This window comes from Panicum virgatum, chromosome 7K (assembly GCF_016808335.1).
Source record: "Panicum virgatum strain AP13 chromosome 7K, P.virgatum_v5, whole genome shotgun sequence".
Classification (NCBI taxonomy): Eukaryota; Viridiplantae; Streptophyta; class Magnoliopsida; order Poales; family Poaceae; genus Panicum; species Panicum virgatum.
The window spans coordinates 32,978,212-33,002,079 of NC_053142.1; the positions used below are offsets into that span (position 1 = coordinate 32,978,212).

Consider the following 23,868-nt stretch of genomic DNA (forward strand, 5'->3'; position numbering starts at 1 on the left):
GGTCCTGGTCGTCTTGACAGGTCGCCTGTCCGAGGGCACTAGTACGCCGCCAGAAATGTGCTCCCCGACCCCAAGCGCGTGGGTCCGTGGAGGGAGACGCAGAGCCTCTAGCCCCATCGAGCAAATACGCTGCCTCCGAAGAATCAGGAATAACTTGGCTCCACAGCGCCTCGGTGATATTGAAGCCACACTGCGGCCCGATCAAATCAAATACGAGTAGCCAGGAAACGTCAAAATAAGTTAATTGCATTCCCATAAGTCTCCAATATATTACACGTAATAATGATAACAATGTACCAAAATTGAGGTGCCACGAACTGTCCCTGCGTCTTTCACATCCTACGGCAAACCATGCAAACGCCAGAGCACGAAACGATGTGGATAAAAAATATCTTTTGACCCTGCTACGTTGGCTAGCCTGACTTTATGAAGGGTCATAGCCTCATAGGCTCCTCATATACTACACCAAATGGCACTAGACGAAGGACCCCGACGATGTACATAGTAACATAGGCAACTCGAGAAGCTTGGCACAGGGAGGGCACGTCGTCACCGAACAGATGTTCCTTTCTCTTCACAGATATGCCACCGCAGCCGTTTGGGCAGGAGATGGTGGAGCTGGTACAAATCAAAACTGCAGTCCCGCAACTAAGCTCCGCTAGCCGTTAATTTGGGGGAAGATTTGTGATATCTTCATGAAAACATCCATGACCTAACAAAGGATACGATCAGATAAGGAAGCAAAGCAGCCTGCCGCTCCATCTATGTTCATGAACTAAACATGAGACAGACAATCAAGAGGATCCAAACATACCTCTTTGTCATTTTGGTACTTTACAATGTTAAGAGGGTTCTGTGAACACTGCATCAAATATGGCACCATGTCAGAAGAATCAAACAACCAAACAGTACAGGAAGAATTTCTGCAGGGTCTTACGTCCATGATGGCTGTCTGGATTTTTGGATTTTGGAATGCGACAGCAACTTCTGGGTTTGCCATTATTTTCGATACTACTTCCTCCGGAGTCATGCCAACTTGCGCTGTACAAGCAATCAAATAGTTTAGGAGTTCATATATCGTTTAAGCAACCACCACTTTAATGGGTAACTAATGGAACAAATTTGTACCAACCGATTTCTCATAAACAATAAAAAAAAGATATCAGAGAAGAATAAATTCTTAACTAATTTTTTAACATTTCCTTCCAAGCAGGCAAGTACAATAAGAACACAGTAGAAGCATGCCCAAACTATGTTACATTTTAGTATAATAAAGTAACAAGGGCCATGAAGAACACAAGATTCTCAATATGACACCAATCCAGACCATAAACCCTGGCAGCTTGCGGCAGGCACACATCAGAGGAAGATATGTGCAGCAAAGAATGACAAGAATTACCATATTAGTTGAAATCTTCATTTAATTAGAAGAATGAACCGCAGATAGGAACAAATGGATTGCATAGCTCAGGGGGATTTTCATAGAATTCATGTGTTTTAAGAAAGACCCAAGTTACACGGAAAGTGTTTAACTCACCAAACTGCTGCCGCACTTCTGGACTGCTAAGGTCAAAGTTCTTCAGGTGATCAAGCATCCGGTTATCCCCTTGATCAGGAGATGAACCCCCCATGTTATTTCTGTTAATAGGTAACAACATCAGTATAAAAAGGCCAGGGAAGATTTTTGCATTCTAATAAAGCCAGAGAAGATTTCTGTTAACAAGTTAAACATCCAGATACCAATACTTGTTAGCTACACTGCATACAGTACAGTGGCAGTGGGCATGATAAGTCAATAACCAGTAGGTCCATGAGTCTGGGTGTAAATGCTGGGAACACCAGCTGGCGTAATCATTACCATCCAATGGCATCATCATTCAAGAATCAAGATCAATATGGTATGTATAAATGGCTTTTGAATAATCAAACTACTTCCTGCCATGGTTCATCTTGTTTCCAAATATTTAAACATCAACAATGCAATATCCAATCTAAAAGAAATGAAAAGTAAAAATAAAGCATAAACAGTCAAAATAGAAAACCAATGCATTTAGAAATAAAAAATTGGGTGCAATAGATGCATTACAGCATATCTTGTAGTTGTTGGCGGTACATTGGATTCTGCAGCATCCCTGGAAAATAAGATTTACACAGATCACTATTTAAATTGGAAAATAAACTCTGAATACGTGCAATGAATTATCCAAATAGGTAATCAGGAGCATACACTTGAAAGAATCTGGGTTCCTCATCTCTTCTGGCAAGTAGCTGCAAAATGAGAAGAAATCAGAGATTACATAGTAGGCCTTGCCACAAAAGACATGACCACCTCATTCCCAACACATAACATGCAAGAAGTGGAGCACCAATAAGTTGATAAGTTGCTATTAAGTAAAAGCATCTTACTGTATTCATTATTTGGGGTTCCCTCGTCCTTAACACTTGACAAGCAAGAATTGGTAGACTGACATTTGTAGAGTCATTCCATCTAATGTTAAGCCATGAAGTTCCTCCCAAGTGGAACTAACTTCATACGAGAAGATGGAGAAGCAAACATCATGCTTCTCAACTAGCAAATTCAAAGTTATCAGTTTACTAAACCAAAGGTATTATTTTGTTACTTAATCTCTATTGTTCCAATGTTCCGTTTATCCTCATCATGCAGCAAAACAAAACAGGAACATGACCTATGCAGATAGGAGTATCACCAGTGCCCAAAAGTGCTGACATCCTGATATTGACTAATAGTCATAAGAATATGCTTGAGCTGACTGGTTTCTTAGGTGCTTTCTTTTCTCTCCTATTTCAGGGATAGTGTGTAAAAACATCTTGTGCATATATCAAGAGGGGTAGGGCATGAGATATTTGGTACAGAACAACTAACCAACAACTACTAAGCTAATTACAATTTACAAAAAAAAAACAAATTCTTGGGAAGCCTTACTGTTTTCAACAATAGATGCAGAAATAGTGAAGTCTGGTAGGTAGCAAACTTACGGATACACCATCTTCTGCACTGCAGGATCTTCCATCATTTTCTCGATTGTCTCAACAGATAGCATAGGTCCCGAGTTACCTGTAATAGAATAAGTTGAGAAAACCTATTCATGTCAATCAGGAAACAACAGATAAAAGGAACTTTAAGAAAGATAGTGAAATACAAATGGACATCCTAAATATGCCTAACAAAAGAGGTTCAATTACTTACTAGATTCAGTTGGCCCACGTGCAGCATCTTCATTTGGCTTAAAAGCCGCTCCATTTGTGGGAACCTTTGATAATCACAGAATTAAGGTATTAAATAAATATCATGGATCTTGCAAGAAGCTTACCCAGCTTTGCTGCATAACTTACATTTTGCTCAGTATCCTCCTTACTTTCACTGTCTGTACTATCACGTTTCACATCTACTGTCTCCAGTGAAGATTGAAGGTTCTTTTGCTGCAACTCCTCAGGAGAAACATCAACAAACGCTGCATGCATTTAGTTGTGGCAGTCAGAATGAGATGCAGATATCAAACATATGAAGAAAATTCAGCATCAAGATACGCAGCAGCATCACTAATAGGTGGTTAGAAGAGGAGCAAACAATACAATCACAGAAAATACAATAAATGCACAACGGTAACATATAAATTGAGCATGCTACTGGCACACACAGAAAGGCCAAACCTTTTGTTCAAGGATAATTAGAGGAAAGAAAAACTACAACATAAAACCATACCAAATTTCTTTGAAGGTTTCGGCGTTTCAGCAACATCCGCCTCTTTTGATGTTCCAGAGGATTCAACTTCAGTAGCCAAGACATCAACAGTTGCAACCTGTGGTGAGGTATCTCTCTTTGGTTGTGAGTATGGATAACTGCTTGGTGCAGTGGGAGCTAACTGTGGCGGCATGGCAAATGGGAAAGGCGAGTTGGAGCCGAATGAGTTTGATGGTGACTGGGTCATCATCGACTTAAATGCTTGTTGCATGGCATATCTCTGCAACAGATTTAGCAACAAGTGAAAAAATGGGTAAGCCAATCAAATATAGACATATTCAAAGATGCAGCGGAAACAGCAAAAGGCAACAACAACCTAGTGATGTATGAACTATGAAGTGGGTGCAGATAGTAAATTGCAGCAGTAGTGATATTGATAAGTATGAAGATTAAAGATATATGGGATAAAGAAACTAAGCTTCCCGTCAAACTACAACACCCTCCAACCTTTATTGGACTACATACTATGCTTGAAAGTAGTAAAATAGTAAAACTATAAGTAGTATAGATAGATACGCTGGAAGACTGTGCAAGAGCAATACAAAAAAGCTAACAGAAAAACCTCTTGATTGATGTCCCACTCGCACCAGGTCACCACCAACAGATACCCATAGGGTGATTTTTAGAAGTAACTATGCAATTGATGGGGATACATACCGTTTGACGACATAGAAAACAGAAATAACTGTGTGCTCACCTTTACCATGGAAGACACCTGATACATCAAACCACAAACCATTTAAGTTACAAGTGAATGGTACACATAACAGAACAGTTAGCATTTAAGGCAGTGAGATTCACACCGTGGTAAACGCCACAGACAATGCTACGCCAACTCCAATCCAAAACACAGGCGAACCACTATAGAGATTATATGTCAAGTTACCATCAAGGGTAAAGGTGATAACAGCGTACACAGAAAAAAAAATGGGGACAAACTCACATGTAGGATGATGGTGGCGGCATGGGAGGCAGGGTACCGGTACCGGTACCAGTAGACACATTCTCATTGCCAGTTGAAGACGACACGCTTGCAAAGCCTTTTGCTCTTAATCCCTCGAAAACTGACGTAATGAACAAATTTATTTGAAACTGTGAGGATAAAATACGTAGTACTTGGACCAATAGAAATGGGAGTAAACCAAACCCAAGCTGACAAAACCCTCTCTACTCTACTCTACTCATCAGCTACTTTGCTAAAAATGCCAACGGATAAGCTGACGATTCCCTACCCGGTCCTCAGCTACTACTCGTAATCTCGTGAGCTACAAATTCAGATGTGAATTATGGGAAATTGGACCCAGGAGGCACCGAGCAGCCTCGAGCTCCAATAGGACGATCCACTCAGCTCCACAAGTGAAGAGCAGGCAAGGAGTAGTACTCAAAGCCCCCCAAGCTAACCCTAGTCAACAGCGCGCCTCGGTCGCAGGACACTGGGCCGCACGCAATCAGGGGAGAGGGGAAACCATCTGAAGCGGGAGCCACACGTACTCCGCTCACCGTTCCTGGATCCGCGAGGAGCTGCCGCCGCCGCCACGGCGACGAGGAGCCTGGGCCTCCTCGCCGCCCTCCGCGCGGCGGCGCCGCCGGCGGAGGACGGCGGTGCGGCGCCGGCGGGGAGCCCACGGAGGCGCGCGGCAGAGGCGGGGAGGCGCGGGGACGCGGAGCAGGAGGAGGCGAGGACGAGGCTCTCCATGCCGCCGGGCCGGGCCGCGCGCGCTGCGTGAGGCGCTGGGGTCTCTCTGCGTCACTGTCTCCCCCCCGCTCGCTCGCGCTAGGGTTTATCGCTGGCGTGGCGCCGTGGCGGCGAGGCTTTCGTTTTACTCGCGCGGTGAGATAGAGCCGAGTCGGGGTTGGGGGAGAAGGTGGGAGGACTGGGGAGGGCGAGGCGGGCAGGGGGGGGGGGGGGGTGATTCGGATGACGATGGACGACGAAACCAAAGCCGTCGCGAGCTCTGTGACGCCGTGGAGGTGGGGCCCGCGAGGGTTTTTTTTAGTTTTACGGCAGCGCCTGCAAACAATAGAAGTGGCCCTGTACAGTCCTGTCCTGTACCTGCACTTGCACTACGCCAAGGCTCTCGGCATTATCATCAGACGGCGACGTTTATCTGACCCAGATTGTAGACAGCCATGCTAATCAGCCTGCAATGCAAGGTACTCTCCCTCTCGTCGCAAATGAGTATCGTTTTTAACAAACAGTAACTATACGAGTCCTCGTCGCAAAGTTGCAGTGGTATTTTTCAATGCAAATCCAGCTATAAGATTTCTAGTCCAAATGTTAAAGAGGATTGATGGTGGAAACTAAAGCATTTTCAACTCCGCAATGACACCGTTTGGGATCTCAAATACTTGTAATTCTCTTGTATATGCCTTTTTCTCTCGTACATATCGAAAAAACATTTTGTTTAGAATACTTCTATATGACAAGAGAGTGATTAGCAAATCTTTTCTTAGTACCAGTTTGGAAGGGTTTCTCATAGAACCACTTCTCTAGTCAAGCCAAATAAACTGGCTTCACCCGGTTTCTAATTTGCTTACAAAACAGCTTGTAATTATCTTAAGAGTTCTCATCTTGTAACATGTAGAATTTGTCATCCTTCAGACAGCTAACCTAAAGAAAAGGATGAGCAAACCAATGGTCTTTTATGCGACACAATATCCTAAGTAAGAAATGATCTGATGATGTTCGATTCAATTAATTAAGTATATCGAAAGTACATTTTACATGACATACTGACAAAGACAAAAGTCACCGAGGCTTATACAGGTGTGTCGAGACATTTGATGAGCCGAAGATGCAGACAAGATTAGCATGACGACTCCAAAATCCAGAAAGAAACAGCAGTCAACATTGAAGTTACAGATATCATTTTTCGGTCCCGCATCTGGTTAAGATTGCAATGGTAGAACGAAATAACACATCTGCATTGAACTTGAACCTTTAGCTCTAGGTTAGTTTATTGAAAGAATGTTCAGAGAACTAAATTTCACAAACTCTACCCTCCTGAGACCTGATGTTTCAAACCAGACATATCAAAACACATATTTTACTCGCCATAGTGCATGATGATCAAAGGGGTCTTTTTACAAGATACTGAGATACATTTGCAACATCCACTACAAAATGTGTTGAAAGATGCAAGGCTGCTATCCGATTACAATCTTTACATGATCCTGTCAAATAAATATGAAATTATCCCTCACTGATCGATAAACTTATTTCCAACATACATCACAATTGCAGCTCTTTCGCTTTCTTCCGGGCCAGAGCTCGCGCTCTTGCAGCAGCAAGTGCATCATCACTTCTTTTGTAGTGCTCATCTGTAACCTTTACTGGCTGAATGTTCTGTGGGGTCTGAGAAGCATTCGAAGGAACTCCAGCGTCATTTTTCTCTGTAGATGCAGCAGCAGCTGTTGAATCCTTCGGTTGACTTCCTGACGGTTCTTCCACACTCTTAGCCCTCTCTGATCCTACACTGGATTCTCTTCTACGCTTTGGAGAAGGCTCGGAGACTTCAGCATCAAGATTGCTAGATTTAATATCCTCTAGTTTATTGTCTGACTTTTGAGGATCAGAATGTTTTGCATTGCCATGCGACTGTGCACCGAAAGCAACATTCTTCTCTAGCCCAAAGTAAAAATCACTCAGGTCTTTCTTCTTAGTTACCTAGAAGAGATAGATGAATAAAACATTAGCTGACAGTCAATATGGCAGCGAAATGTAACTATACAGGTTCCTTTTGGTAGGCAATCTAATTTGCAGATAAACATGAGAGAAACAAGCATTTATGTCATTAATACTGTGAATCAGGAAGGCATGCCACACACATGACAAAATTTAGCCTTAGGGACATTTACAGTTGGCAGATCATATTCTGCAGAAAGAAAATAAATTGTTTGCTACAAATGAAGACAGTCCTGAAGTAAGGGATAAACTAAAAAGGGCACTATCAAAGGCCAGTTTCATGTAGCTATAGCATCTGGATTCATAGGCAACAGGATCCCTTTATTCTCTTAGTCTGATGTCACCTGATGCCACAAAGTCCACATAGCACATGTAATAACAGCAGAATTCAAACTAAACACTTGATGATTTATCATCAAATGCAAGGCTCAACAGGAACAAAGCAGCTATCCAACCTAGACATGTAATTCAGCAAAGTGAGCTAGCCTGCCTCATGAAGAGGGTATCATCAGTAATAAGTAAATGATATTCATATCGTATCAGAAGCAAACATGCAACATGGAAACAATTAAAAGAAGTAATAAAAATAATTACTAATTAAGACAAACAAGATGCGGAAAGTAACATCAAACAAATGAAGAAAACTTACATCTTCCCTTTCTTCTCGAAGTTGCCGGATTCTCTCTTCCTCAAGCCACTTTTGTTGTTCCTCAAGTTTCTTCCTGTAGGCAGATGTTACAAACTTATCCTTGTCCCCAAAAAGGTGGTCCTCCTTGCTCCTCTCTTTCTGAAGCTTCCTCTCATATATTATATCCTGTTCTCTTTTACGTTGCTCTGCTTTTTGCTTAAGTTGTGCAATATATTTTGACTGTACAAAAGAGAGTAATTATTTAAAAAACGAAAATCTCAAACCATGTCAACATATGAAATGTGAAAAAAGCTCCTCTTTGGAAAGCTTACACTAAAATACAAGTAAATAAATATCTGTAATTCTGTAGTGTATGCAACAAATCAGATACAACCAATATAGCATGCAAGATTGAGTAGCTACATGAAGGATATCTTTCACATTACTAAAGCTTGTAAAAAATTCAAAAAACAGATATCTAAGCCACATGCTAATTTTCAAATACTGGATCCACTAAACATTCCGCAGAAGCAAACAATCACTTTAGATCAACACAAATAGGATATTTTCATTTAGCTCGATCCCTGTTTAGCCCTCAATTCAACCACAAAAGTTCCTCTCAAAAATTAAGATGCCCTAAGCAGTAAGCACCCAAGCTAAGCACCAAGGTGAATCTCTGCCAAACAACAACAACCTCACATGCTCCATTTCCCTCCCAACAAGCAAGGAAAAACCCATAAACTCCACTTTATATGTAAAATTTAGATTCCTGGAACCAAACACTAAGAAATAGGATGGAGAACTAAGCTAGCAACTAGTATTCTTTGCTAAAATTAACCAACTATACTCTTTCACGCATCATAATGATCATAAACGAAGGACCAAGGCGCAAATGAGCGATTGATGAAGGCAGGACGGAGGAATTACCTCGCGGACGACCTTATCCTGCATCTTGGGGCGGGCTTCCTTCTCCTTCATGTCGTCGTACACCTCGTCGTACGCGAACACCGATGGATCCTCCTCCATGGCCTTCTTCTGCTGCTCCTCCACCTGCGCGTCCGAAACACCAGCGCCCCGGAGAGGGGGTGGGGTGGGGGGGGGGGGGTGAATCGATCATCCCACTGCCGGGCACATAAACGGTGGGGAGAACGTAGGCACAGGGTGGTGGCCGGAGTGGGTTACCTTCTGGAGGGCGCGCTTTTTGGCGGCCTGGCGGAGGATTTCGGCCTCCACATCGTCGTCATCGTCGTCGGCGAAGGCCGCCAGGGGCCGCGCAGGCGGCGGCGGCGCGCGCGACGACGAGGACGCCGCCGGCTTCGTGCGGAGCTGCAGCCCGTATCTCTGCATCGCGGCGTCGACGGCGGCGGGCTGCTGATTCGATCGGCGGCGAGACGGGGGCAAACCCTAGCTAGGCTCGGTGTCGGCCTCCCTCACGGTCACACCTTTTTTTTTTGTGTCGGCCTCCCTCACGGTCACACCTTGGATTGGAAGGAGAGCACCAGAGCCCAGAGGCGAAAGGGAGAAGACACAGTGCAGAGGCTTTACGTTTTCTTGCACGGTTGACGGGCACGTCTAGCTTAGACTGTCTCCAACAATAGGACTCATAATGCAAGACGTATTTGAGGTATGGGTCGTGGTGAAACAAAAAGGTCACGGACCTAAACTCTGCCTTCTCCAACAACAAACGCAAAAAGGAAGTCCTAGCGGCACGAACACCCCTGGACGGTTTCTTTCGCGCGCGTTCGATGAAATAGGCGCGGGAAACGAAGGGGAGGGTGCGAGGTCGCAGCCGGCGATCAACCGCGGGCACAAGGTTGGCGCTGGCTCACAGGTAATCTGATTTCTGGACGATTTGCCTGTTCGATTTCACATCCAGTTTTATGGCTTGTGGGTTTGAACCTGGATTGGAGAGGATTAAAGGGGATTGGAAGGGATTTTGAATTTTGTAGGGGATTAAATCCCTCTCAATCTCATGCATTCCGCTTGGATGGGGACTAAAACGAGCAAGTCCTTCATTCGTGTTCAATATGTCCTTAAATCGACTTTCTTTTGATCTGGATTGCAGTTGCGTTGGCCATGGCTTGGAGTTATATCAAAATGTCCATGTTTGGGACAGCGACAGCATACTCCAGGGACGATGACATTATGGCCGCAGTGGCCGTCCTCACCCAGGTGCAAAAAAAACGCCGTTGGGGAGGTTCAGTGCCAGGTCACAAGACTTACAAGCATGATCGAATTGCAGCAAATTGGCAGTTGAATCGGGACTACTTTGTTGAACGTCCACTTTACAATGAGGAACATTTCAGGAGGAGGTACAATCTTTGGACTTTTTCCATTTCCATGACAGACTGAATTATTTTGGTAAACAATTCTAATTTTTGTGCTGTAGGTTCCGCATGAGAAGGGAATTGTTCCTTCGGATAGTGGATGAGGTCACCGCCAAGAATAGCTTCTTCAAACAGAGGAGAAATGCTGCTGGGCAATTAGGATTCTCTGCTCTTCACAAGTGCACTGTGGCTCTAAAGATGCTAGCATATGGAGGCCCAGCTGATGAGTTGGATGCTCATTTGAAAATGGGAGAGAGTACTGTCCTATCCCCATATCTTAGTTGTTTCTGATTTGAGCTCAGCGATAAAACTTTTATTTCTTCTTCTTGATTATGTGCTTGTTTGTGTGCGTCGTAGATCACGGTGTGAATGAGGGAGAACCCGTCGATGAGCAATACTGCGAGCAAGTGAACGAGGACCAGTACCGCGACCCCGAACCCAAAGGACAGTACCACGAGCAGGACTTCCCAGAAGGCTTTGAAGACGGCAAGTTCAATCCCACCCTTTGATGCATATTTTGTCCTAGTTTTTATAAACACAACCTATTGGCCTGTTTTACAAAACTGCATATGTTTTGCCTGCTGAAAACATAGTTGGATAGCCACTCCTTGATTTGGTATAACCATTCCATGACCACCTAGATTAATGTATGAATGTGAATTGTTTGGACATTAATCGCTGCTAGAACGCTTAGGACCTTAAACACGACCCAACTTGTTTTATAAAAGGAAAATGCGTGAGTATGTGGGAAGGGAAAATGTGGAATTTTTTAAAAGATAAGTTTAGACAGGATGGATGGCACTTCTGTGTGAATTGCCAAATGGTGTGCTCGTGACTGTGTGGTTGAGCAAGGAAGGGAGATATCCATCTTGTCACAATTAAGGACCGAGTTGGTGTGTCATCTCACCTAACTCCACTATCGTGCAAACCACTCAACCGTTGTATGGGCAACAGATTAGCATAAACCCCACTAGTTAGTCTGATAGCCATCAGGAGAGCTGAGAGCAACGGGTGACCAAGGAGAAGGCATAAGCTCTGTGTGACTTAGGCCCCGGTTAAACCTCGGAGATAGGTTGATGACCCCTTGGGGGATCCCGTGGTGGCTAGTCAGGTCTAGCTAAGGTGGATAATGGCTTTGTTGGGATCTGCACCGACACTACGGTGATCGTGCTGCGGTACCCCGCTTGTGGGTAAAGTTGCACACCTCTGCAGAGTTAAAATCTATTCGAATAGTCGTGCCCACGGTACTGGGCGAGTTACGGTGTGGTCACATAACTAGTGTTTATTCTGGGAATGGACGGGTTGGCGTGAGTGGTTTTGGAAAAGTGACCGGCAGTTGTGCCGTGTGCTATGGCGGATGAGGAGTCCGGTAGCAGCTTAAAACTTGGATCCTGTGTGGGTCAACACTATGTGTTACTCGGTACAAGAAAAACTTGCTTTGAAAATCCTTTCTTTCAAATGAACCTCTGCATAAAAATTAGCTTTCCGCAAATTAAACTCTAGCCCTATCATTGGTTTATCCTGTGCATTTTATTCTGTTTATACCCCCTCCGTGGGTGTTGTTGGACTTGCTGGGTACGTTTGTACTCACCCCATTCTTAATTTTTACAGAGGAAGATCCAGACTTCGTTCCCGAATACGTTGAGTAGAGGTCTCGTCCTGCACCCAACTTTGCATGTGGATAGGGTCACCCGCAGGAAGTTCCGTATGGCGCAAGACTCTGATGACCCCCCTCTTCGTAGTTAATATCGTTGTGTGGGTGTTAGTCGTTATCCTCGCGATAGTGGCGCTTCACTGCCCACTTCCATGTAGAGTTGTACGGTGATGTACCATCTGATGTAATAAAAGTGTTATCAGCCTCCAGAGACTGATATTGTATCACTTTTAAGTCTTTTTTTATGAGGGGACGCTTCACCCATCAATTAACCAGGCTACAGAAATACCAGGAATTGAGAAACTTATTGATGCTCAAAACATCATTCAGGACAGAGTGATGGCAGCTCAGCTTCAAAACGACCTGATGGAACACATGTGGATACTATACGGCCAATGCTCTGGTCCTTTTAGTCCTAATAGCAGGAACAACTTATCATCCTCTTTCTTTATTATCATGTAACCAACAGTCTATGCATTATATATATATATATATATATATATATATATATATATATATAGTGCAAACCGTCCTTATTCATTGTTGGATTGACTGACTAAAAATCGGTCGATTGATAGACTAAATTGGTCAATGTAACATCGATCGGTCGACTGACAGACTAAATCAGTTCAACATCAGTTCAATTGACTAAATTGTTCAATGCACGACACTAAATATAATACATCAGTTCAACAGATAATATATTAGTTCACAGTACATTTATTCAACTCAAGTGAAACATATATCTAACACACACTCTCCTTAGTCTTCGTTGTTGTCTGAGGGGCTGATGAACCCTCTGCGCTCCATGATTTTCTGCTGCATGCCAAGATAATAGTTTTTCAGATGAGGGGGGACCTTGTCAATGTCAATCGACATAATACTAGACTCAGCTGACATCAGTTGAGCCTCTGTCTGCTTCTCCCTATCTCATTTTCCTTCTTTTGTTGCTGCGCACTCATCTTCATTTGCTTCTTCTGAAGTTTGAGAAGATCCCTTTGAATTTTAATTTTTTTTCATCCTTCCTACTAAGGATTTCAGCCATTTGCTTGTCTTGCTTCTCCTCTGTCTGCTCTGATTTCTCTTGCAATCGCTGGAGAACTTCAACAACCGCACTAGATGATGATGTCTCTGTGCAACTCTTTGATCTACGCCTCTTCGCACCATCCCTACCCTCGGGCCGTGATGTGTCCATATTCTCATTACCAAATTCTGCATGGCCAGCCACAATATGTACTTGAGTTGGAGGAGATGAAATTCCATTAGGTGATGTAGAGTTGTTTAACTCAAGAAACTTATTGTTCCATTTGGCCTCGTTGCGAAGTTTTTTCCAGCAATGCATGATGGTAAAAGGTTCTGTAGTCTTGTACATCTTTACAGCATCATGTATCTGCAAATATGAAAATAGATTAAACATATGGAAATTAGAGAGATGGAGAACACAATGAGTGAAAGTATACCCGATCCTGCTCATTTTTTCCGCTCTCATTCAGCCTATCAACAGATGCTTTGTGGGCACAGAACTTGTTCATCGCTCTCTGAATCAATGCCCACCTATGCTGAACCGCAATCTGGCTACGGTTGGACCCTTCAGGCTTATGCTCATTGAAATAATCATGCATCCTCTTGTATTAACCACCTGAAGTTTGATTCACACCTGCATGTTATGCCACCATGTTATTTGGGCATCAAAGGGTCAAAGATTTCTTAAAAGATGTTACCAACTATTACCAGTAATAGGATCTTTGCTAATATTCAGAAATGCCGAACACACCACCAAGTCCTCCTCTTTGGTGAATGCAGAACCTCTTCTGGCCACGTTTTTCTTCTTTGCGGCCCTATGTGATTTCAATGATGGAGAGTCCTGAGAGCATTGGTTGTTGTCAATGGACAACCCCTGGCTAGGTTGCCCATTCATAGGTGGTGGGCAGGACATCTGGGAGGAGCCAACCATATTGACCTAGTGATGAAAAGAACTATTAATCATCAATATATTAATATGTGCATAGAACAAACAATCAGATGTATGGTTGCAATAAACCTGGGTGTTTGAAGGAACATCCAAAGATCCCATAGCGGCAGAATAACCATAAGCCCACTGATCTTCCCCAAATAATTCTTCAGATCCAGCAGGGAGATCACTTGAGCCATTGAAAATGTTATCCATCGTCCTAATACAACAAAGAATCAATTAATCATGGCAGAACATACGCATAGAACTGAACACATGGTGAGCACTGTGGCGGCGAGCGGCGAGCCTGGAGGTCAGAGTCGCGGAGGCCGGGAGCGGCAGTGGCAGCGGCAACGCAGGCGCGGTCGAGCAGCAGTAGATCCCTTCCCCCTTGCAATTAACAGACTAAATCGGTCGATTGACACACTAATTCAGTGAATCCATACCTACGACTCTCTAAATCGGTCGATTGACAAACTAAATGAGTGAATCCATACCTAGGAAGCTCGGTGCTGATCTCACCACCGGCGAAGCTTTCACTGCAGATGTCACCGCCAGTGAAGCTTTCCCTATCGTCGGGGCGGGCAAGCACGACCCAGCAGATGACCCGAGATGGTTGTTCCGGCGAGGCACACACGGCGGTGCGGATGAGCAGCAACGGCGGCACGGAGACGAGCGCACGCGACTCCTCTTCTTTCCCCTCTCCGTGAAACAGTTGGGCGGCCCCAGCCAAGATTTGGGTCGAGGAGAGAGAGGGAGGCATTTTTGGGTTCGCAGTGGAGTCGGACCCAAAATGGGTCTCTGGTTGGTTTGGGTACTTTGTTGGAGGCCCGTTTTCCCCCAAAAGTAGCGTGCACGACCCATATTTGGGTTTGGGTACCGTGATGGATATGCGGTTGGAGATAGTCTAGCATGTATTATAGGTGGCGGGGGCTGAGAGCCTATGTGGCTCCAGAGAGAGAAGGAGGCGAGCGACTGCCCACACGCCGGCTCAAGATTGCTCTTGCTGCTATTGGCTCAGACTATGGGACCCGCCACTATCATCACATGCATCCCAGCCGGTGGTGGGCGGGATCATAAAACTTGCTCTTAATGGCTCGGTGGCTTTGCTGTTGCCGGCTTCAAATGTTTTTTCAAAAACATTTTTATATTTACAAAGCAGGTATTTGATTCTGTGAAAATATACCGTACACACTAACCACACGGCGGTCCCCTGAAAAACATCAAAATATTTATACCATATAAATGTTTTGTAATATTTTGAAACAAAATTCAAATAGAAAAGGGTACTGCACAGATCAAATTTCAAGACCAAAATCCTATATTATGACGTATGAAATTGAAAAGCCACGAAGGAAAAGCAAAAACATCTGACAAATTAAGTTGAATTTGATGTTGAGATTATAAATACATCTAGATATGACGTGCTTTTGCTAAAATGGAGGCTAGTCCAGCCAGAGATAAAAGTGTTCCGATGCCTAGCATCCAGATGACGTAGGAGGCAATTCTAGAAGAGACAGCAGGCGGGGAGCTCGACGTCGCCGGCGGTCGGGGGATAGGCGGGGAGCTCGACGTCGCCGTCGGTCGGGGGATAACCGGTGGGTCATGTCTAGGGCGGGCGGGGGAGCTCGACGTCGCCAGGTGGGAGGTGGGTGGCGAAGGTGGCCGGAGGGTGGGGGCAGGGACGCAACTGCAATTGGTTGAGTTCCGATCGCGGCTGCCATGAATAGATGCTCCCAGCGACTCCTCCCACACCCAAGCCAACCAACCGAGCTCAGATATCAGAATCTCTCTTATATTGATAAAGTAGACTGCTCACGTTTTCCTGAAAAGAGATAGTACACTCTCTTCTCATCTTCTCTCTTCCATATATAAGCAAAATGATGAATTGGATTTCTATAAGCTAGTTGAGGTAGTCTTGTCGGATGAGACCTAAAAGGATTCAACAGTCCAAATTTGAATTTCAATATGTTCACAATTTATCAAACAGTATCATCCGTGTTCAGATTGCTTTTCATAATTTTGTCTGTTTTCTTGGATTACTTGCAGCAACTGTTCTCACATAACTTCAAATATGAATTATGCTCAGGATGATCGGTAATACCTTCATGCTAAGCTCGATACAGCAATCGTTGCCACGAAGAAGCCACATCAACCATTAAAGCCAGGCAACATCACCTTTTAAGATTAAAAACAGCAAGCACCTTGGATGCTGTACACCAAGCATATCATTTTTAACATGACAGAACCCCTGGTCATCTGGTGGAACATGACAGCAAAACACACACCAGACGTCAAAACCTCACATCCCATTTAGTCAGAAACATAAAACCAAAATGAGATGTCACTTTTGCACTCTAGCCTCTAGGGTAACTTTCCGTTGAGGCGACCGTTAGTGCAGCCGCCGCAACATGGGGTCTCATGATCTACTAGCTAAATTCACCTTTATTTAGCAAACCGGATAGTCTGATAACTCTTATACTCTTTGTAAATACATGGCACCTCTAACCTGTAAACAGCAATCAGAACCAGACCTCTTCTTTCTCTAGAGATATTTACATCCATCTCTGTTGAGGGTGTGTGTAGCCTCCAGGGGTCTTGGAAATATGTGACCACTGTCACGAGGTAGTGAGGTACTGATGCCAACCTAATCTCCATCCATTGCTCCAGAAATAGCAACCTTGGGCCCAAATCAAATCTCACCCAAAGTGATTGAGGGCTACCTACATGCCGGGTTATGTTACTTCACTATTTCTGTGAATCAAATCAGCAAGCTCCCTTTTTCAGCTATAGCTGAGACTTCAATTGACAAATCTGAGATTGCACTTCATGGCAGCATTTGATCGATGGGCATTTTGTAAACATACTTCACAGGATCAACAGCTAATAAAGAAGAATGAGCTGCAGAATCCAAGACTTCTCCACAACTTGCAATACCTGTTTTGGTGAGAGTATCTGCAAAACAGTACATGTGAAATCAGTCTACAAATTCTATAATTTCTTAAAGATCTCTCTCAGAAAACAAATTATGTTTCCATCACAGGATCACTTTCGTGCCTTAGATTTTAAATGGTTCAGCCAAGCCTAGCAAGTTAGATCTTTGGCTCAATTTGGCCCCTGGGTTGATGTGGAATGCTACATGTGCATGCCTAGTAAGCAGTGAGTGGGCTTAGGTGTCTCATTGTGTGAAATCTCTTGTTTGACCTTGTTTATATAAGCTAGAAAGGTTTGGTCAGTCCCAAGCCGAAGAACTGTTTCTTTGGCTGATTGGTGGTTGAGAGCTTGGATTAAAGTCCCTAAACAGCACAAAAAAGGGTTTAATTCACTGGTCATGCTGGGAGCTTGGATCATTTTGAAACACCATTATGCATGTGTCTTTGATGGATCAGCTCCCTGCCTCCAAGTTGCTTTGCGAGCTTATAAGGAGGAACTGCAACTTTGGATAGCTGCAGGAGATAAGGGGTTGAGGGCCCTGGGTGTAGGGCAGGTAGAGTGAAGAAGCCATTAGGGTGTTTTGGTCAGGTCCTACCTCTCTATCTTTTTCTGTAAGAGTCTTTTATGAGTTTTGTTCAACCGTCACCCATTCTGGCCCAAGGTGGGTGATCGGTGATGTAAATTGGCCACTCTCTTCTTCTTAATACAAAGATACGCAGCTCTCCTGCGTGCTCGAGAAAAAAAAGAAAGGTTTAGTCATCCTGAACAGATCAATAGCATGTAACCTAGTTACCACATCGGCTGGGATCATGTGACAAATCTGAAAGGTGTCGATTCTAACTTGCCAGAATTGAGGATATAAGTGGTCTGTATCATCTAACAGGAACAGAATCATTTTAGTATTGGGGTAGAAAAGATTTTTCACACATAATCCATCCGAACATCCTGTTGACTAGGTAATACAGACACACCATGCGGCGTTCCGTTTTAACCTGGGGCCTACATTACTAATGACTAAACTTGCTTCCAAGAAGGGTCTAAGACAATGAATAAACTAGAGTAGCATAGCATACCGTCACAAAGTCACGAGCCTGAACTTGACTTCTGAACCCATACTTGTCTCTGCACATGGCATTTACGGTATTAGATTTGGATGAAAAAGGATAGAACAGAATCATAGAACTCTGCAACCAGCCATGGTTAAATAAGAAATTACACTATAATCGCACCTCATGAGCACCATGGCTAGCAGAGCTCCTCTTTGAATTCTTTCCATCAGGCATGTTAGCAGATATTTCAGTTTCCTTTGGACCACGTGGAGGACCACGACGGTTGGCATGCCTATGCCCTGGATTAAAACGTGCATCAAAAACTGTGTAAACATCAGAAACAACATGCAGCTTATTTTGCATACAAACCATTTTCAACAGGACCGCCACGGCCACCACCATGACTCCTTGTGTCTGTCTTTCTGTCTCCATGACCTGCATCAAGTCATACAGTTTAATGAATCAGGCAATCAGCAGACACCAACGAAGAAATCATTTCAGTTAAATACATACCATCTGCTAGTTGCGAGAAATTATCTCCAGGATGCGACTGCATTTGAGGGAACTCCGATGATGAGGCATGTGAACCACCTCCAGATGTAGACTTGTCATAGCGGCGAGGAGCCCAAACACCACGATCAGGCCTATCTCTGTTTCTAGCATGCCTTTCAATCTTCTCACCAACAGGAGCAGAGCCATGGATATGATTAGGCTTCTCATCAAAATGACTTCTCTCAGCATTTTCAACTATCTGATCTTTCACCATGGTACGTGGGTTGAGAACCCTTGGTGGCCTCTTATCCCTCTCAGTGTTAAGCATGTGACCTTCCTGTTCATGTTGAGATGTATTTGAACTGCGGGTTTCCTTGTTTGAAAGTATAGTCTTAATAATTCTACCACTGGCCTCGAGTCGCTGGTCTTGTCTAGAACTCGATGGTGGCACATTCTTCACAGAGGTTGATGACTGCTGGGTTGCGGCATCAGGTATCTGTGGCGCAAAATTGATCCAACTTAGGTCCATACAAACAAAACAGCAAAACAGTATCTGTGGCAAAAATTAATCACAGGGGTATGTGTTAACTTACATTAGAATCAACCCTTCCTCTGCCTTTCAAAATGACAATTTTGTCCCTTTTAGCCTCGACAGTCTGACCAGGTGCAGATGTTCCCCCAATTGCGACATCTATGAGAAAATTCAAAACGAAACAAGATTAACATAAAAAGTTCATCACGGAGAGCACATGCAATTAGTTGATGAATTGGAAGAATAGATATTAAAATGACAAAGAAACAAACAAAATAGCTCCCCTTTCTCCAAAAGAAATAGACCCCCATTCCTTGCTAGGGGGGGGGGGGGGGGAGAACATGTTTTTTAATCTAGAATTAGAAAAGTAGACGTTACATCAGTAGAAGCCAAAGACGTCACACAATAGGAAAGACAGTTAGCATGCCACAACTGGACAGCAACAGCAGTACCAAAATCGTGTCTCCACACACCAGTGATCCAACAAAACAAGAAAACTAGCTCAATACGCATTTGTGTGTTAAGGATACGCTTTTAGCGTTGCAGTGGGCTCTAACAAAACATGCGTATTTTGCTAATTTGGAAATATGTTAACTACTATACCATTTTTTACTCTGTAAAAGTTCGCATGTATACAAAATTCCACCTTGCAGTGATGCGCAGCAACATCAACAATGCCCTGACTAAGCGCTTGGAATGTCAAGCACTATTCACCAGACATACCATGGGTGTAATTTAGAATGATAAGAATCACAGGCAGGGTGTAATAATCCACACATTAGTAGATACAATATTTAACATCACATAGGCTAGGGTGTTGGTGATAACAGAAAATCCCTCAGTAATATGCAGTAACATTAAAAATACTGTTGATAGAAACCGTTAAAACAGAGATATCACGATGAACAATTTCTTGATTTGCTACGAGTGTACCACCTGAACTTCCAGCAACAGCTTTTTCCCTCTGTGTATGCTCTTCTCTCTTCGGCACCATGATATAAGTTGGTTTCTCCTTAGCACTTTCACGTACAACATACTGCTCGAGAACGCAGCAAAATGAAGAACTTCAGGTCACAATTTATTTCACAGAATAAAACGAAGGAATTCATTTTATCAGAACAAAGGATGGAATTTGGTAAAGCTTCCAGCAAATCAGTAAGTATTGCTACAAAACACAGGATAAATTGTCCAAATTAACCAAACTGGGTTCGCTACTGCCTCAACTGAATATCACAGTAACCATATGTGCGAAGGTGTGGTGTACTGGTGTGTGTGTGTGTTGGGGGGTGGGGGGCATGCAACCATGACCGCGATGAAAAACAATTTTAATGTCATTAAAAATATATATAACATATAGGATCCAGACACCAGAGATTACAGAAACTAGAAGAAGTGTGCTAGTTATTACAGTACAGCATATCTCTATCTCTACAATTTTATTCTATTATATTACTAATAAAGCAAGCAATGATTCCTTGGTCCGTCAATCGGAGTCCTAATCGGAATCCGAGTGACCGTATGTTGAGATAAGAGTCTGAAACCATTTAGAATTAGCGCTTGGCGAGTAAAATAGAAAAAAACTGAAGTCCTCGACTGAGACGTACTATATTATTACAAAACATATGGTGTATACTATATACATTTTTATATGCTAATCAATAGATTTATATGGCTTCCCGTAGCAACGCACGAGTATATTTGCTAGTCATAATCATAGTTCATTAAGGACCATCTAATGAATCAGGAGAAACATAATAATGAGTTAGTACCACACAAAAACGGAAATTTGACTGCATGAAAGAATATTGCATAACATGGCCATCCATAGGTAAGCAGTAAGCTATACCCATTATGTCAAATATAGTATTATCAGAAAATTTCAACAAGTTGCAAGCCAAGCATATTACCGCAGAGGACCTGCGCTTCTCAGAAGACCTTTTAGAAGGACTGGAACTGCTAGTTACAACACCTGAAACTTTTCTGCTAACTCTACTTCCAGGTCTCTGCAATGTACAAATAGGGTATCAAGGTAACTGTTGATAAGAAAGAACCCTATTTTATCATTTAAGGAATCAATGTACCTGAGCCATACTCTTAGCTGCCCGTTGCTGACGAACAAACATCATAAGAGCTGTCACAACAGGTGCCTCCTTTCCAGCAGCTGACAGAAATAACCAAATACATGGCAACCCCATTTTAATCTTGGCATAGTCAGAAAAATACTATATTATAGATAGAAAGTAATAATGGCATATTCTACCTGCCCTTTCAGCTTCTTTCCTTTCGAGCTGAATTTCAGCACTTGGCAGATGCTCAGTAGGCTTTGAAATAAGCTCAAGAAACTCTAAGTATTCCGGATCTAGGAATTTCAAAAAATGAATTTAGAAAAATGGTGTGGATCGATAGTATCAGACAAACAATTAGGTGAAGTGCTTGTCTAGCACCTTTCACAATAGTTCCTTCACGGCCATCCTTCTTGATATTTTTGGGAACCTGTTGCGATGGTGCATATTCCACAAGAGCTTTAAATTGAGCACCTGAAAGAACCATGGGCAACATCCATAAGACCCAATTTACATAGAGCAGATCATTATGCCCCCCCCCCCAAAAAAAAAGAAAAAGAAAAGGAAACTTGTGCTCCCCAGTTGCAAAAAAAAAAAGGTTTCATACATTTAATACAGTAAGTAACTAAGTATTCTATTTCTGCTTCAGCACTATAATATAACACTACAATAAATATTATCGCACCAACATATTAAGCAGCCACTGCCTCTGGCAATGACCTAAGTTGGACTAACATGCACAATAACCCCAATGACAAGATTAACAGGGCACTATTTCATTATTAATGCGCTAGCCATAATGTTGCAGCCTTAGTTAAGTACAACTAATAAAATCTCAAGGTAGCGCCTTCACTTTAAATTTTTACTAGCATGTTTTCCCTAGGATTTTTTTCTTCTATACTCACCAAGTAAAGGGAAAACAGAACCTAAACATCAGGTCAAGTAGATAGTATTTATAGAAAAGATAAATATAGCTAATCATAATCAATAGGGAACAACTTTAGTTGATTGGCTATGTAATGCTCAGGCATCAAAATTTAATATCAATTTGCAATTAATATAGTAGCATGACTGATGCAGAGACCATAACGAATCATGCTAAACTTAGATCACAGAAGTTATGAACCAAGAAAGGGTATGTCACTAAGGAAGGATAAGCTATGGTCTTCAAAAAGCTTATATTAAGTAATTGGAACTGATTGGTTTGACATAATACGATCAAATGGATATACGGTATCCTAAAACATAAACATAAATTACAGGGAATTCAACAAGACAAACATATTGGATAACAAGATGAAGAAAATACCCTTTTCATTCACAAATACATGTCCATTGAAGACCTCAGCAAACTCAACAACATCCTCTGGGTGCTTGAAGTTAAGGTAGAGTCGAGAATATCTATGATTCTTTTGGCTGGATAATAAAAATAGATGAAGAAGAATGGCAGAATCATTTAGTTTCAAAATAAGTAATATACTAATTTGCTCAAGAAGTAACTTGCTGTAAAGTAAAAAAGCTGAACACGACAAAGCAGTTCTGAATGATCAACTGTACTAAGGATGAAACGCCTTCAGACCAGAAGCAGCAAAGATAGAATTAAAAAAAGTTTTAATCTACCCTCACCAATGATTTTAGCCACTTTTGGCTACAATAAAAGCACAAGTAGGCCAGACACAGCTCGTGCGGTGTAATCGACAGAGATAAACAGCTAAGAAAGCAACCACTAGTTCTGAGTTCTGATTAACACTTCAATAGCCAATCAATGCTAAAGCAAATAAAACTAAACTTGAACAGACCTTAACATTCAGAACCCCATATACTCTCCTAGGTCACCACTAGTGATAGAAACTTTTTGAAGGTCACCACAATCACAGGAAAGTGCAATTCCACAACTCAGTGGTATCAGTCACAGCTATACCTCCCTCACATGGATGAACATGCTAATTGTGTAATTGAAGTACCACCAGAGACAGCAAAAGGAGCGTAATAAAAACAACTCACTAATGTAGCCGACTACCACAGTTCATAGGGTACAGGATAATACCCCAAGCCCTGATTTCAGCCCTAATTATGGCCCGACTCCCACCCACAGGAACGCCACAAGCACGGGGCACAGGAAGAGCGCGGACCTGGCATTGCCGGGGCGGAAGCACGCCCAGTCGTACCGCCCGGCGAAGCGCGCGTCGACCTGGTCCACGACGGCCTGCTGGGCGATCGCCGGCGGCAGCCGCCGGAGCACCACCTTGGTGCGGTGAGCCGGGTCCTTCATGTGCGCCCGCGCCGCCGTCGCCACCGCGGGCCCCCCTTCCTCGCGTCACGAATCCCAAACCCCCGCGAAGAGCCCTCACCGCCGCACCGTCTCAAACCCTAGGGCCGGGTCACATCGAGTCGGGGCGGACGGAAGCGAGATCTGGAGGACGACGGGGGAGCTGGCTAGGGTTTGGAGGCTGGTGGGGATTTCTCTCGCTGCCGTCTGCTGCTTCCCCTCCCCGCTTCTCCGTCGCGTCGTCGCGTGCGAATTTTTTTCCTTTTTCTTTTCTTCCCTTTGGTCGCTCGGGTGGGTTGGAGTTTTTTTTTTGATCGGAGCACACCTGTATTAAGTTAAGGAAATAGTACAAAGTCTAGTACAAATACAAATACGCCCAGGTAGGATACAGAGTAGCTGTTCCACCAAAATACTTGCAGAAAGGCCCCTAAAAAAAGAAGAAAATACATTAAGATCCCTGGGACCTCTGCAACTACACGCCTGTGGACGCCGTCGCCACCAGCCGTCACCGGAGGCTGCTG

General features: G+C 43.4%; 3 protein-coding genes across 5 annotated transcripts; all 3 read right to left on the reverse strand.

The window, feature by feature from the left end:
- Window positions 1-226: 226 nt before the first annotated feature.
- Window positions 227-5,645, reverse strand: LOC120641059 (protein TIC 40, chloroplastic-like). Of its 2 annotated transcripts, none has more exons than XM_039917019.1 (14): window positions 5,255-5,645; window positions 4,707-4,827; window positions 4,567-4,624; window positions 4,461-4,478; window positions 3,725-3,983; window positions 3,355-3,473; window positions 3,209-3,272; window positions 2,998-3,076; window positions 2,228-2,268; window positions 2,087-2,132; window positions 1,538-1,638; window positions 938-1,041; window positions 815-862; window positions 227-712 (listed from the first exon to the last, which is right to left on the reverse strand). In XM_039917019.1, the coding sequence occupies exons 1-14, from the start codon at window positions 5,457-5,459 to the stop codon at window positions 659-661; spliced, it is 1,317 nt and encodes a 438-aa protein (XP_039772953.1). In that variant the 5' UTR covers window positions 5,460-5,645; the 3' UTR covers window positions 227-658. The 2 variants fall into 2 exon arrangements, with proteins under 2 accessions (XP_039772953.1, XP_039772954.1); XM_039917020.1 differs by having other exon boundaries at window positions 303-712; window positions 5,264-5,645.
- Window positions 5,646-6,794: 1,149 nt separating this feature from the next.
- LOC120641060 (nuclear speckle splicing regulatory protein 1-like) lies at window positions 6,795-9,658 on the reverse strand. Of its 2 annotated transcripts, XM_039917021.1 has the most exons (5): window positions 9,555-9,658; window positions 9,259-9,518; window positions 9,004-9,126; window positions 8,098-8,316; window positions 6,795-7,430 (listed from the first exon to the last, which is right to left on the reverse strand). In XM_039917021.1, exons 2-5 carry the CDS (start codon window positions 9,421-9,423, stop codon window positions 6,996-6,998), a joined length of 942 nt encoding a protein of 313 aa, XP_039772955.1. In that variant the 5' UTR covers window positions 9,424-9,518; window positions 9,555-9,658; the 3' UTR covers window positions 6,795-6,995. The 2 variants fall into 2 exon arrangements, with proteins under 2 accessions (XP_039772955.1, XP_039772956.1); XM_039917022.1 differs by lacking the exon at window positions 9,555-9,658 and having other exon boundaries at window positions 9,259-9,540.
- Window positions 9,659-16,166: 6,508 nt separating this feature from the next.
- On the reverse strand, window positions 16,167-23,655 carry LOC120641062 (regulator of nonsense transcripts UPF3-like). Its single transcript, XM_039917023.1, has 13 exons — window positions 23,211-23,655; window positions 22,388-22,494; window positions 21,460-21,552; window positions 21,276-21,374; window positions 21,097-21,176; window positions 20,923-21,018; window positions 19,952-20,051; window positions 19,077-19,174; window positions 18,505-18,979; window positions 18,361-18,426; window positions 18,172-18,290; window positions 18,016-18,064; window positions 16,167-16,963 (listed from the first exon to the last, which is right to left on the reverse strand). Exons 1-12 carry the CDS (start codon window positions 23,348-23,350, stop codon window positions 18,026-18,028), a joined length of 1,512 nt encoding a protein of 503 aa, XP_039772957.1. The 5' UTR covers window positions 23,351-23,655; the 3' UTR covers window positions 16,167-16,963; window positions 18,016-18,025.
- Window positions 23,656-23,868: the final 213 nt, after the last annotated feature.